The sequence below is a fragment of the Mycotypha africana genome (assembly GCF_025528875.1).
Source record: "Mycotypha africana strain NRRL 2978 chromosome Unknown BDF20scaffold_2, whole genome shotgun sequence".
NCBI lineage: Eukaryota > Fungi > Mucoromycota > Mucoromycetes > Mucorales > Mycotyphaceae > Mycotypha > Mycotypha africana.
The window spans coordinates 373,759-387,341 of NW_026515726.1; the positions used below are offsets into that span (position 1 = coordinate 373,759).

At 39.1% G+C, this 13,583-nt stretch overlaps 5 protein-coding genes across 5 annotated transcripts; 3 read left to right on the top strand and 2 right to left on the bottom strand.

Annotated features, from left to right (window-relative positions):
- The first annotated feature begins 882 nt into the window (after positions 1-882).
- BDF20DRAFT_849803 (pyridoxal phosphate-dependent transferase) lies at positions 883-2,673 on the top strand. Its single transcript, XM_053079923.1, has 2 exons — positions 883-1,182; positions 1,260-2,673. The coding sequence occupies exons 1-2, from the start codon at positions 937-939 to the stop codon at positions 2,583-2,585; spliced, it is 1,572 nt and encodes a 523-aa protein (XP_052938735.1). The 5' UTR covers positions 883-936; the 3' UTR covers positions 2,586-2,673.
- A 2,757-nt stretch (positions 2,674-5,430) lies between these two features.
- BDF20DRAFT_832313 (NAD and Zn-dependent alcohol dehydrogenase) lies at positions 5,431-6,677 on the top strand (the record flags this gene model as incomplete). The annotated part of the gene is made up of 3 exons (XM_053078528.1): positions 5,431-5,470; positions 5,575-5,672; positions 5,772-6,677. The coding sequence occupies 3 exons, from the start codon at positions 5,431-5,433 to the stop codon at positions 6,675-6,677; spliced, it is 1,044 nt and encodes a 347-aa protein (XP_052938736.1).
- A 487-nt stretch (positions 6,678-7,164) lies between these two features.
- On the bottom strand, positions 7,165-8,213 carry BDF20DRAFT_910002 (uncharacterized protein; the record flags this gene model as incomplete). Its single annotated transcript, XM_053083659.1, has 3 exons — positions 7,165-7,501; positions 7,584-7,672; positions 7,788-8,213. The coding sequence occupies 3 exons, from the start codon at positions 8,211-8,213 to the stop codon at positions 7,165-7,167; spliced, it is 852 nt and encodes a 283-aa protein (XP_052938737.1).
- A 2,295-nt stretch (positions 8,214-10,508) lies between these two features.
- Positions 10,509-12,238, top strand: BDF20DRAFT_904516 (camp-dependent protein kinase 1; the record flags this gene model as incomplete). The annotated part of the gene is made up of 4 exons (XM_053083042.1): positions 10,509-10,776; positions 10,893-11,323; positions 11,499-11,791; positions 11,872-12,238. The coding sequence occupies 4 exons, from the start codon at positions 10,509-10,511 to the stop codon at positions 12,236-12,238; spliced, it is 1,359 nt and encodes a 452-aa protein (XP_052938738.1).
- Positions 12,239-12,313: 75 nt separating this feature from the next.
- BDF20DRAFT_910004 (uncharacterized protein) lies at positions 12,314-13,560 on the bottom strand (the record flags this gene model as incomplete). Its single annotated transcript, XM_053083660.1, has 3 exons — positions 12,314-12,464; positions 12,534-12,622; positions 12,724-13,560. 3 exons carry the CDS (start codon positions 13,558-13,560, stop codon positions 12,314-12,316), a joined length of 1,077 nt encoding a protein of 358 aa, XP_052938739.1.
- Between the last annotated feature and the right edge of the window lie 23 nt (positions 13,561-13,583).

Consider the following 13,583-nt stretch of genomic DNA (forward strand, 5'->3'; position numbering starts at 1 on the left):
TGATGGTCCAAGGAAGAAAAAAAAGAGTGGGGATATATCGGAAACACTACATTAACATTAAGAATTGCCTGACCAAAGGAATCAATTTGGTACCAAGAGGTGTGTTTTGAGGAGGGAGTTCACCACAATGTACATAGTCGAGCTCAAAGAGAATAAGGCCATAGAGACGGCTTTCTTGATCTGACTTTTGCCCAAATTCTCTTTATCTTGGTCTTTCTCGGGTTGCGTTTAATTATCACGGTATCCTCTTTATTTTCGTCTTCTTTGCTGTCACTACTGAGGTTACCTTTATGTACTCAGCCGCTTATATCATTAGACGCAAGTTGCTGCTGCTGCTGCTGTTGTTGTTGTTGAAAGTGTCATTCGCTGCCTTCTTGTCATTATCAACAAGATCGAGAACAATTGCATTGGTAACAGATATTTTTCATACGTTGTGCGACTCAAGTGGAACATGAACTCGTACATTACTTGCTCGATTGACATTGTCATTGAAATAAAGAGCTTTTTTAACCACTCTAGTGGACAACAAAATAAATGATATATCATTAAAAACCTTTCATTTATAACAGAATTCAAGTATAAAAGAATCAATAGATTTAAAACAAGGGAGAGCTTCCTCTTTGTCTTGGATAATGGTAATTTTCAGGCACAAACAGATTTTGGTTAGAAAATGGCATTCAGCTTTCACTGGGAGAATCAATTTTAAAAAAAAGGCCGAAATAAAAAATAAACTGGGTTCGAAAGATACCGCAATAAAAGAGAAAAGTCAATCATTGATTGAATAAAATTGAACACCCGATGTTTCAAAGCTTTTTTGTTTAGTCAAAGCTTTTCCATAAAAATCATTTTGCTTTTTTTTTTCTAATAAAAGTTTTTTTTTTTTTTTTTTTTATTTCTGCCAGCAATAACATTTGTTTGTCAGGACGAGGACATATCATGGATTCGAATACAGTACCATTGACAGAAGAACAGGCAGAGTTTATCAACTCCACCGTCAGCTCTCTATCTGAAATTATAGCAGCTGTTCCAGGCTCTCATCTTGTGATTAGTTATTTGAAGAATGCCTACCAGAATGATCCTTTTCGAATTGCGCTCGAGTTATTTCTCGTCTTTTTTGCTATAAAGTACATCATGTCAGCTAAATATAAGCCTCATGATAATGCTGTCAAATTAACAGAGAAGGTGAGAGCAAAGAAGGGAGGTTTTCGATTTTCTTTTGGTGGGGTCGGGTTGCTGAATACTGCATTTTATAACGATAGGAAATTGACGAACTTGTAGAAGAATGGCAACCTGAACCTCTCGTTCCTCCTTTATCCAAATATGACAAATTCAACATGGAAAAGACACCCGTGATTATGGGTGCTCAGTCCGTGAAACCCAAGATTGTCGGCCATGCCAAACCTTTGATGAATCTTGCGACGACCAATTATTTGAACCTGCTGGCGTCGGAACAGATTCGAGAGAAAGCGATTTCAACGCTTCGACAATATGGTGTGGGTTCTTGTGGCCCACCTGGTTTCTATGGTACGATTGATGTGCACATGGATTTGGAGCGGGATATTGCTCAATTCTTAGGCACCGAACAAGCGATTATTTATGCTCAGAACTTCTCGGCCGTCTCGTCTGTGATTCCAGCCTTCAGTAAGCGTGGCGATATTCTTGTGGTCGACGATAGTGTCAGTTTTTCGATTCAAAAGGGAGTGCAGATTTCTCGCTCGATCGTCAAGTGGTACAAGCACAATGATATGGGCGACTTGGAAAGAGTGCTGGAGGAAATTCGGTTGGAAGATATAGCCCATAAGAGACGTTTGACACGACGCTTTATCGTTTCCGAGGGTCTCTCTGCGAATGTCGGGGACATTGCCCCCTTACCGAAGCTCGTGGAATTGAAAAAGAAGTTCAAGTATAGATTGATTTTAGATGAATCTCAGTCGATTGGCGTGCTGGGCAGTCGTGGTGCGGGTTTGACAGACTATTTCGGTGTCCCTGCTGCAGATGTGGATATTATTGTGGGGTCTTTGGCGAACGCATTGTGTGCTTCTGGCGGCTTTTGTGCGGGTTCAGAGGAGATTGTAGATCATCAACGTCTATCGGGTTTAGCGTATTGCTTCTCAGCTTCTATGCCAGCGATGCTTGCTGTAGCGGCCAGCGATGCGATCAAGATGATTCAAGACCAACCCGTTCATTTACTGGAATTGGCTGAACGTAGTAGAAGCTTCCGTTCAGTACTCCATCACAAATCACTCGAACCCTATATTGAAATACAACCGAGTGATCTGAAAAACCCAGCCCCTTTCTTCCATATCCGTATCAAGCCTTCCTTTTTGCAATCACGACTGCTTGACCACGAGACGGAAGTAACAAGAGAAGAACAGGAATATTTATTGCAGGATGTGGTGGACGAATGTGCTTATCAAGGAGTTTTAGTGACAAGAGCCAAATATGTCATTGAACAGGAACGTGCATGTCCCAGACCAAGCATCAAGATATCTGTGACCATTGGTCTCACTAAAAAGGAGAATGAAAAAGCGGCGAGCATCGTCAAGAATGCTCTTATCAAGGTGTTTTCGAGATGGAGAAAGTAAAGACCTTACAAAGGAAAGGAAGAATTGTAGAAAAAGGGCTGTTTATTATTTCATGTTTTATTTTCTTTTTGTTATTACAGTTTTACTCAATAATTAATTAGTTTTATTGTTTTGTTTTTTTTTTTTCTTTTTCTTTTTTAATACCACTCTTACTTTTGCCTATCATTACGAGGCTAATTAAATCATGTTGACACATTTGTGACTGAAACGAAACTATCGATCGCTTCAATGTAAAAGCGATGTGGATGCCGTGTCTTGTTGAAACAGGATTGAAACAGAATAAATGAAAGAAATAGGCTTAGAGATCGCTTAAACGTTTTTTTTTCTTTTCAAAGTTGAGTTGTTTGATTTTGCAGCAAAAAAGCGGGTTGTATAAGGCAGTATCCGTTCATGGGTATAGACATCGCTGAAATATGCCTCAACTTAAAGTATAAATCATGGTCGCGAAGGATAAAGAAACGCCCTTTTTTTTGTTTGTTATAAGCAGTCAGGGATAAACATTTCTCGCTTAAACGATCCTTGATCCAGTTTCACTTTTTTTTCCCTTTTTCATGATATGCTCTATCGCTTGCTAAGCAATTGAAAATGAAAGAGTAAAGTGTGTATGTGCCTCTCTGCTACAGTTTCATGAAATGATATAGTCTGCAAACGTCTCACGAGGCCAAAGGAATGGAGAGTGTATACATTAGATATCCGTAAAGATAAGAAATGACTGTTCATGGGAGATTGTAGTTGTACGAAAGGGGGTGGGTGGAAAGTAGGCATCAAATCCGACACCGTTTTTTGGCCTATTTTTTTTTCCCTTGGTTCCTTCCTAAAGGACGATTTTTTTTTTTCTAACATGGGAAAAATGTTCTTTCACGTTCAATGGAAGCTTCTCACTTGCAAGTTGCAAACATTTGCCCCAATGAAATGATGCGGGCAAAATCCAAAAAAGAAGGAAATAAAAAATTAAAGAGCACACGCTTTCTTTTCGTACCCTATAATGTGAATCTGATTTGAAAAAAAAAAAAAAACTTTTTTTATTTTTTTTTTATTGAACAGATCTTTCAAGATCGCTTAGTTCAAATTATTGCAGCTGCTTAGCTTTGACATTGCTTAACAAGCTCAGAATTCAGGGTCTGTTTTTAGACGACAAAAAGGAAGAGGGGTAAGATGATGTGTGGGCATAGCTATGCAGATTGGAACTGATCTAAGACAAAGGATGTGTGTGCATCTGTTAAAATGACGCGGAACGTCACCGGAACAGTTTTGTGATAAACCAATGGAACTTTTTCCACGACTGGAAAAGAAGACTCGTCCTTTCTATCAGATTTCTTATCGAGGAGATCATCTTTTTTGTATTTTTTTTTTTTTTTTTTTCCTCCCTCATTTTGGGCATTTGACCAGTTCAAAAATTAAAGAACAGAAATGAAAATAGGGTCTTTTTACCATGGCAACACCATGAACATTGCTTCTGATAGCTTACGATAAAAGAGAGAGACAGATGCAGCGTCATTTCTAGTTAGAAAGGATGCTCTACCTTTGCGTAAACATCAAGCAAGTGCTGTTATAGATGAAAATTGGCACTACTAAAAAAAGATAAAAAACAAAGGTTTCAAATCCATCCATCAAATTTAGAAGCTGAAAGAAAGAAAAGGAATTATGTACGTAGTATTTTTTTTTTTTGGTTTGGGCCACGTTTCCCTACTTTATCAATCAATATTCGGTACTTGATATGGATTTTAAAGCACGGCCTTTTTGTAACACAACGTATCACAATGCAGCAAATGTGTTTGCATGAATGATGTACGATGATAAAGCATTCATTCTTCAATAAAAGGGATTCACTTGAACTGCTACAAAATGAGTGTTTTCGTTTAAAAAACAAAAAAGATAGCTTGTTGATCGAATACATTAAACTACTGTCATTGTCATTTGTTGATGTAAAATAAATAGAGTTTATTTGTTGGTTGGTTGCGCGCGTATTCTTTTTATGGGCCTTTTTCATTTGCGTTTTCATTCGATTAAAATGGATGATGGACGCGTTTCTTGATATCCACTTGAACACGTTAATATAGGAATGTTGAAATAAACATGCATTTGTTATTTGGCATAAAAAGATGATAATAGAAAGGAACGAGAAGCTTTCTTCTCTGATATCGATTCCTTCTCTTTCTTCAAGCCCAAACTTGTCTTTGTTTATATGAAACCCATGCCGCTGTCGAGATATTTTTTTTTATTTTTTTTTATTTTTTATCGACGCTGAACTCAAGAGGGTAGCCCCGCTAAAATCACTCAGCAACGAGAGTGTTCATAGTGAAAAGCTGTGTTTTTCCACAAGTTCACACGTAATGACATACACACACTCAACATAGGAATGAGGTCAAGACCATATCATTTGATGTGATGTAACTTCTCCTAGATACACATTCCTTGGGCTTTGAATGAAGCTCTTTTCATCTGATCCATTGATTCCCAATATCTCCTATTCATATCGATAAAATCGATAACCATTTAAAACAAAAAAAAAAAATCGAGAAATCGATCATCCCAGCGAGCTTTTTTTTTTTTTTGGTTTAATCAATCACCGTTCATCTATGAAAAAATTAAAGTTTTCTGAGAAGGAAAAATTGTCGGCTGATTTTGGATTCACCCTTTTCTCCTTTTACACGTTGCTCGCTGGATTTCAGAAACAAGGGTTTCAGTTTATTTAACACGCTTTTTCTTTGCGTCCATCAGATTTACCGCATAAAAAAAAAAAAAGAAGCCTGTAAAAAAAATATAAAAACGACTCTATCTGTCCCCGTTTTGATAGAGTTTTTCTTTTCTTTTTTTTCTTCATCTTCATATTATTTAATTAAAAATGTCTGAAACTTTCCTCGCTTACGCTTGTAAGGGCAAGAGTACGTATCTATTCCAATCTATTTTTATTATGATCAGCTGTTTATCCTTGTTTCGATCCATGGCATGCTAATCAATAAAAAAAAACGCGTGTTTGAATGAATAGGCCAACCTCTTGAACCCATGGAAGTCAACTTCTGTACTTGGGATGATGATATGGTCCAAATGGATGTCATCTGTTGTGGTGTCTGTGGTACTGATATCGTAAGTAGTCAATCTCTATGGGATCAGTTTTTTTGTATTATACCCAAGAACGGCATGATTCATTTCTCGTGGTTTTTTTTTTTTTGGATCCAACTATAGCACACCATCGATGAAGGTTGGGGTCCCACTGAATTCCCTTGTGTTGTCGGTCACGAAATCATCGGTACCGTAACCAAGGTTGGTAAGAACGTCCAACGTATCAAGGTTGGTGATCGTTGTGGTGTCGGTTGTCAATCCGCCTCTTGCGGTAAGTGTGACTTCTGTAAAAAGGGTATGGAAAACTTGTGTTCCACCCACGCCGTCTGGACCTTCAACGATCGTTATGACAACGCTACCAAGGACAAGACCTATGGTGGTTTCGCTCAAAAGTGGAGAGGTAACCAAGACTTTGTCGTCAAGATCCCCGATGACTTCTCCTCTGAAGTTGCTGCCTCTTTCCTCTGTGGTGGTGTCACTACCTACGCTCCCCTCAAGCGTTACGGTGTCGGTAAGGGCTCCAAGGTTGCCGTCCTCGGTCTTGGTGGTCTTGGTCACTTTGGTGTCCAATGGGCTAAGGCTATGGGTGCCGAAGTTGTTGCCTTTGATGTCATCCCTGACAAGGTTGATGATGCCAAGAAGCTCGGTTGTGATGACTACGTTCTCATGCAAAAGGAAGACCAAATGGAACCTCACTACAACACCTTCACTCACATTCTTGCCACCAAGATTGTCAACAAGTGCTGGCCTCAATACATGAAGATGCTCAAGAACAACGGTGTCTTCATGCAATGTGATATTCCTGAAGAACCCCTCTCCAACATTCCTCCTCTTGTCATGGCTGGTAAGCAAATCACCATCGCCGGTACCTTCATTGGTGCTCCTGGTGTCATCCAAGAATGTCTTGACTTTGCTGCCAAGAACAACGTCCGCACCTGGGTCAACACCTTCCCCATGGAAAAGATCAACGAAGCTATGCAATTCGTCCGTGAAGCCAAGCCTCGTTACCGTGCTGTCTGCATGAACTAAATTTTTTAGCTCATCAGCCTCCTCTTTTCTCTCTTCCCCCCCTACCTCAATTCAATCTATAATTTCTGCATTTTTCTTAATATCATAAAAATTTTGAAATAAAAATTTTTGCATGTAATTTTAATACGTTTTGTAAATATAAAACCATTCCACCCCACTCCATCGCGCCTTATTTTTTGAGATTATTTGTTTAGGATGCGGTCATCCGAGTTCGTTTCAATTCATGCAAGAACGGTTTGTCTCTCACTGGGCCGAGTGGCTTGCCATAGCAATGAAATCAGTGGGACTGTTCTATCCGTTTTCTTTCATCATCACCTCAAACAGTCAAGACGCGCGGTATCATTGATTGTTCATTCCATCATGGTGGTTGGAGATACATCAGGAATCAAGTTTTATTTTCTTTGCCCTCTTCTGGGGTGCGGGACATGCCCTTCCCCATAAAATGACTTTTTCAGTTTTCGCGATAGAAGAGACCTCCCTTCCTACATTACGTGAGTAAAGGTGTTTGTTCATCCACCACGTGGGCAGAGAAAGCAGCGGTTTCCATGTCAGCAGTAGTCGTTGGAGCCTTAGCAGCAGGATAAGGATCGTCCACTTTCTTGGGAAGGAGTCCCTTTTCGCGTCGATAGTCATCTGCTACCCATAAGGCAGCTCCTACGATATTTGTCCAAACAAAGACAATGTTCATAATGGGAACCAGCTCCAACGCAAAGGCGATCGACCCAAAATTGGCATAACGCCATTTATTTGTTTTCGCATGACGGTACGATTCAGACACTCTATATCCGCGTAGCTCAATATCGTAATGCAATCGTTGACTCCATCTAAAAGAAGAACACAAGTCAAAATAAAAGGATTCTCTATCCGTTCCCCCGCTTGTTTGGAACAAAAAAGCATCCAACTTACGCCGTTGGAAATCCGCTAATGTAGCATGCCACAAAAGTACCAAGAAAAGGTACAAGTTGTAAAGGCAAAGTGAATACCAACAATAAGATCTATTTTAAATTTTCAATAGAAAAAAGAAAAGTGGTGGGCGGGTGGGTCCGTCTAGGATGACGTTTTCTCCTTCCCAATGTATCCTCCCTCCCTCCCATAAGTCAGTGAGTTTACCTTCACGGCAATCAGATACCAAGTCACTAGAACTGTCGATCGCACACTTCGCCAACACAAAACCAACTTGGGTATCTCTCTTCTTTCTTCCTCTTCAAAAATGCAATGCAAACCACACGCTTCTAACGTAGCATCGAAAACGGCGTCTTGAAACATAGGTACAAGGAGAGCAAAAAACACCAAGTTCAGAATAGCACTCTCCAGTACAGTCGATAGGATGGACACAAACCACGACATCCAAGGGGGCCAGTGCCATTCTATCAGCTTTTCGGCTTGATGTGGAAGAAGGAACTTGATAGACACACCAATGGAGAAGGCGCTGAAAATAAGTGTAAGCGCAATAGGGCTTACCGTTTTAAGCCATAACACTTTGGGGTTTGTCAAGAAAAAGTAAACCCCTTTGAGAGGGTAAATAAAGGATGGCATCGTCTTTTATGAACTACTGTTACGTTGTTGCTTGGAGGAACAAGGAGAAAAAAAGGGGGATCAGTAAGATAATGAATGGGACAACAAGTCAAAAAGAAAGTTAAACTTTGAGGCTTATTCTTGTCCCTTTCTTTTTTGACCTTTGTACGTTGATGAATAAAGTAACACAACAAGATACTAAAAAAGAATGCATCTGCTCCAAGCATCCACTCATGATTGCTTTGCATCATGGACGAACGAACGCAGAGTATCATTGCAGCAGTAAAAAAAAAACAAAAAAACGTCATTGCGCTTCCAAAAGCATTCCTTAAAGAGCAGATGCATGCACACCCCTTTAACATTTGGAAAACGCGCATTCCATTGGAAATATGTACATCCTATGTCGGCTTTTCGCTGACCGAAGCAGAGAATGACGACGCTTTACTGTTCTCTCATGACATAAACCTTTCTCAGCTAAACCAAAATGGCGTTTAACATCAGGACTCTTTTCAAGACAGCGCTTTCTGTTCAATATCTTTTTATTTTTTTTATTATTCATGATACAGCTATTTTCTTCACATCAAAGTAGAAGGGGGAAACCGATGCAAAGCATACAAAAGTTTGTATGAAATGATGTTGCAAATTGTACATTGATTAGAAGAAGGAGCAACGTTTAAATAGGAGATACAAATACTATGCCTTTTGTTGCTTTCATTCGCAGTCATTGAAAGGCAGTTACAATTGTTTTCATAAAGTATATAAACGCGCTCATTTTTCTGAATTCCGCTTCTTTTTTTCTTTACTCGGAAATCAGCTCAGCAACAAATATTGCAGAAGCTTTGATTTTTGAATTGGTTTCCTCTGTGTAGATGGGCCTAGTACTCCTATTGTATCATGATGGTCCTTCTATTCATGTGTAATGCTGGTTGTTGCCACTTGCCTGAAATAGGTGTCTGTCGGTTCCTCGTGAGTCGGTAGCATAAGGGTAATGTCAACCAATCCCATGGGCAGCCATGTTGATGTCTCTCCTCGTGGGGGCTGCCTGGGCAACTACTCTCCTAGAGAATAGGCTAAAATATCAACACCTTTTTTTTAATACATATTTAAAATGCAAATGAAAAATAAAAAATTTTCTTTATATTGTGATTCATTTACTGCACACTCAAATATTGACGAAGAGCAAAAAAATCGTCAGATAGTAACTGCAAGATCAAAGTTCAAGAGGGCCTTTTCAATCACACAAGAACAAAAAAAAAATAAATAAATAAAAAAAGCCGGCAGTGGAAATAGAGAAGCCACCCACTTGTCCCAGGTAACTCAATCCTACGTCAAGGAGCAAAATAAAGTCGAGAGTATGTATCCATCATCCATTAAAAGAACAAAGGAAAGGCACCTTGAAATGCACTCGAACCATGATAGTTGCTTGAACATAGACGTCATTCGTAGCAAGCGTATGCCGTCCGGAACGTAAGGTTCGTACTGTATCTGTGGCTCACCATCGTATACAGGAAAACTGCTGACACAAGCAGCCTCCCTGCTTTGCAAGCAAAACACGAATCAACATGTGATAGTTTTCAGGCAACAGGTTGCCTTTACTCTCCATTATGTAATATCTATTTCGGTCTGTAGGACACTCTATGGTATCAATATCACAGAGTTTCTTGTATTTAAAACGACAATAGAATAGTTGCAAGGAAGCTAAGAAAGCCTGCATTCGAACGATAGGTTTCACCCAAAAACAAAACGCTCTTAAATTGTTAAAGATAATCATCGGCTAGAAAATGAAAAAAAAAAAGTGTCTGGACCGGAGAAAGAGAGCGACGGCTTGTTTTGAGAGAAAACTGTCAAAGTGGCGGGTCACCTACTCCTGTCAAATTTTTTTTTTTTTTTGTTCCAACGATAATCTATCAGGCAAAAGAAACGTTAAACCGATAAGGCTTGCTTTCAAGAAGCAAAGAGTACTGTCTTCTCTCATGATGCCTTATCTACCTTTGCTATTATGATTCACGTTTCTTTCCACTGCCGTACATGATAGAAAACTGGAAAAAAAAAACTTGAAAAGCAGTCTACTTTTTTTTTTTTTTTTTTTTTTTTTTTATATTGCTATTTTTTTTATTTTTTTTTTTTTGATTCACAGATATTCCTTTATTTTTTTCTCGGTTAGAAACAATGCCTTTTTCCTAATTGAATAGTTTTTTTTTTCCCCTCCTTTGTTTTCCTTACATTTATCATCTACATATATATATGTCTATCATTCATAAAATTATAGATAGAGCAACGAACACGCGCCACCATCAGAATAGCTCGAATAACAGTATGGAAGAATCATCCGTATCAAGTAGTAATGGTAATACTGTCAATAAGCGTCGATCCTTTTTTGGTTTTGGCTCGTTATCTTCAGCTTCATCATCGTCATCAACAAATGGTAGTACAAACCATAACAATAAACAACGTAATAGTAGCAGCAGTAACTCAATGCAGGTAGCGCAACATCAGCAACCATCGCCAACAACAGCCGAGAATACCAGTGCGTCTACTGGGTCAGCATCAGTATTACAGCATATAAAAGAAGAGGAAGAAGAAGGTACAAGTGCAAAGACATTGTTCTGCTGCTTCATTTCTTTGCTTCACCCGACTGACGCGAATACCCTATTTTATCTATTTTACTTTCCCCCCCCCTCTGATATTGCTTGCTCACAGATAAACACAATGATAGAATGAGCGCCGAAGAGAAAGAACGAAATTTTCTTCGTCAACAATACCTCAATTATGATCGCATCATTCTTGCCCAACGCAACCCAATAGGAAGTGACGGTCGACCAAAACGTCCTAAACTTAAAATCGACGATTTCCATCTTTTACGTACACTAGGCACTGGCTCTTTTGGTCGTGTGCATCTTGCTCAGTCGAAACACAATGGCCGCTTTTATGCCATCAAAGTATTGGAGAAAGCCAAGCTTGTGCGATTGAAGCAAGTGGAGCATACCAACTCTGAAAAGCATATTCTCGAAACAGCTGCTCATCCTTTTATGGTGAATTTATGGGGTACGTTTCAAGATGATCGAAATTTGTACATGATTTTTGATTATGTACCAGGAGGAGAGTTATTTAGTGTTTTAAGAAAGAATCATGTAAGTAAATCTGATGCATTGATATTCTTTTGCTGTTCTTTGCTGGCAAGGATATCATGATGACTCTTCATTCTGTGGATGAGCCACCAGAGAAAAAAAAAACAAAAAAAAAAAAAAAAACGCGTTGTATTGATTTCATCTTTTGCTTTTTTTTTTTTTTTTTTTTTTCATCAAGCGTTTCCCGGATCATGTCGCTAAATTTTACGCAGCGGAAGTGCTACTAGCACTTGAATATTTCCACTCAAAGCATATTGTCTATAGAGACCTCAAGCCGGAAAACCTGTTACTGGATTCACAAGGACATATCAAAATTACCGATTTTGGGTTTGCAAAATACGTGCCTGATGTAACCTGGACATTGTGTGGTACACCCGATTATTTAGCTCCGGAAATAATCCAGTCCAAAGGATACGGTATGGCAGCAGATTGGTGGAGCCTGGGCATCCTCATCTTCGAAATGTTGGCAGGGTAAATATGGTACATACGACAGCCGTAGGCTTATATCATCAGTGTGTTGACGGATAAATCTCTCCCATTTCACTCTTTAGTCATCCACCTTTTTATGATGATGATCACTTGAAACTTTACGAAAAGATTATTGCAGGCAAAATCCGATGGCCTAGTTATTTCGATCCACATGCAAAAGACTTGCTGAAGCGCCTTTTAACAGCCGACTTATCACGCCGTTATGGCAACTTAAAAGGAGGAGCAGAAGATATAAAACGCCATAAATGGTTCGCAGGAGTAGATTTCATAAAACTGGCTAACCGACAAGTGAAATCACCCTATATACCAAAGATCCGTTTCGAAGGTGATGCATCACATTTTGATACCTATCCAGAAGAGTCAACTCTAAACTATGGTGTGGTGGGGGCAGGTCCTGATCCATATCGTGAAAAGTTTCCAGATTTCTAGTTCAAGTCATAGTAGTCATAGTAGTAGTAGTAGTAGTAGTAGTAGTATTTCATTATTTATTACATTCTTACAATTTTATAAACGTCTAGAGGGTATGGCACAAAATAGGATGGTGCAAGTGATAGAAATGATAGTAATGACAAATAATAACCAGATGGATCGAGGAATTAATATTCGTTTGACTTGTGGCTGCTTGATAGTATTGAATTTGAATGTAGTCGTTTCACTATAAACGATGGATCAATCATTGTCAATACAGAATTTTGGGAAACCATTTCATTGTTGTATTCTTTACCTTTTGTTGAATACAAGCACCCAAATAGGATCTAAACCTGTTAGGAACACTAGCAAATTATAAATACCAAACCAGTAGGGTAGCAGAAGCTAGATATATATACAACTGTTCATTAGAGACATTCATGGTTCAATGGCGCAAAAACAATGGGGGGCGGTGGGCAAAATAGCTAAATATCAAGTTCACTTACCCAAAACCTTTTGCCCCATTGTGCATAACCCAAGAAAATGAACGATAGTGAAGTCGTTAAAGCAGCCAACAAGCATAACAATCCAATAACGAGTCTTCCCAATTGTTGATGTAGTGTAATGTTTCCCCACACTTTGAGTCGAAGAAATTTAGGATAACAGTATGTTTGTAAATGATTAAAAACGTATTGTTTTGCTTCCTGGAATAGAAGAGGATCGTCTCTTCTTGGTTGAACCGTGGCAGGTGATGGAGAGGATGCTGAGGATGCAGTGTGGGGGAGCAACTCTTCTTCTCTTTCCAACTCATGCCGTAGTCTTTGTACCAAGTCGTTGGGTAAAAATGCTGTGATATCTTTTGTAGCAGAAGGTACCAAATAGCGTAAAAGCAATCTCTGTGCGGATTCGGTTACATCTTGTTTACTAAGATTGTGAAATATGAAATCTGTAGCTGTACTCGATATTGTTCGTACCGAAGAGGCATTTTGAGGAATAGGCGAGGGAGTTTGCAACCGCTGTGGAGTGCTATACTCAGATAATCGACTTAGAATGCGGGGAGATTGATATCCATCTGACAGGTCGGTTTCCGTCAAGAAACCAGTTTTATATAACTGCTTTATATATTTGTTCCATAACAGTTCGTGGTGTTGCAAATCAAGATAGAAGTCTAATAACTCCTCTTGCTTTAATCGGTCTCTCATAACTATATAAAAGTTGTATAGACAGACAGGTGGTAAGGTTTTTCTATGCAGAACTTGATCCAACGTAGGCAAATCGTCATAAGCAGTACTGATATGCTCTTGTTTCTCATTGTCGGCAGTCGCAGTAGTGGTAGAGATCATTTTAAAGTAATGATGATACGTCT

What these genes read in the sequence shown, in the direction of transcription:
- BDF20DRAFT_849803 (XM_053079923.1), top strand. Translation starts at nt 937, where the DNA reads ATGGATTCGAATACAGTACCATTGACAGAAGAACAGGCAGAGTTTATC. An exon ending in CTGTCAAATTAACAGAGAAG is followed by an intron (nt 1,183 to 1,259) that starts GTGAGAGCAAAG and finishes TTATAACGATAG; the next exon opens with GAAATTGACGAACTTGTAGA.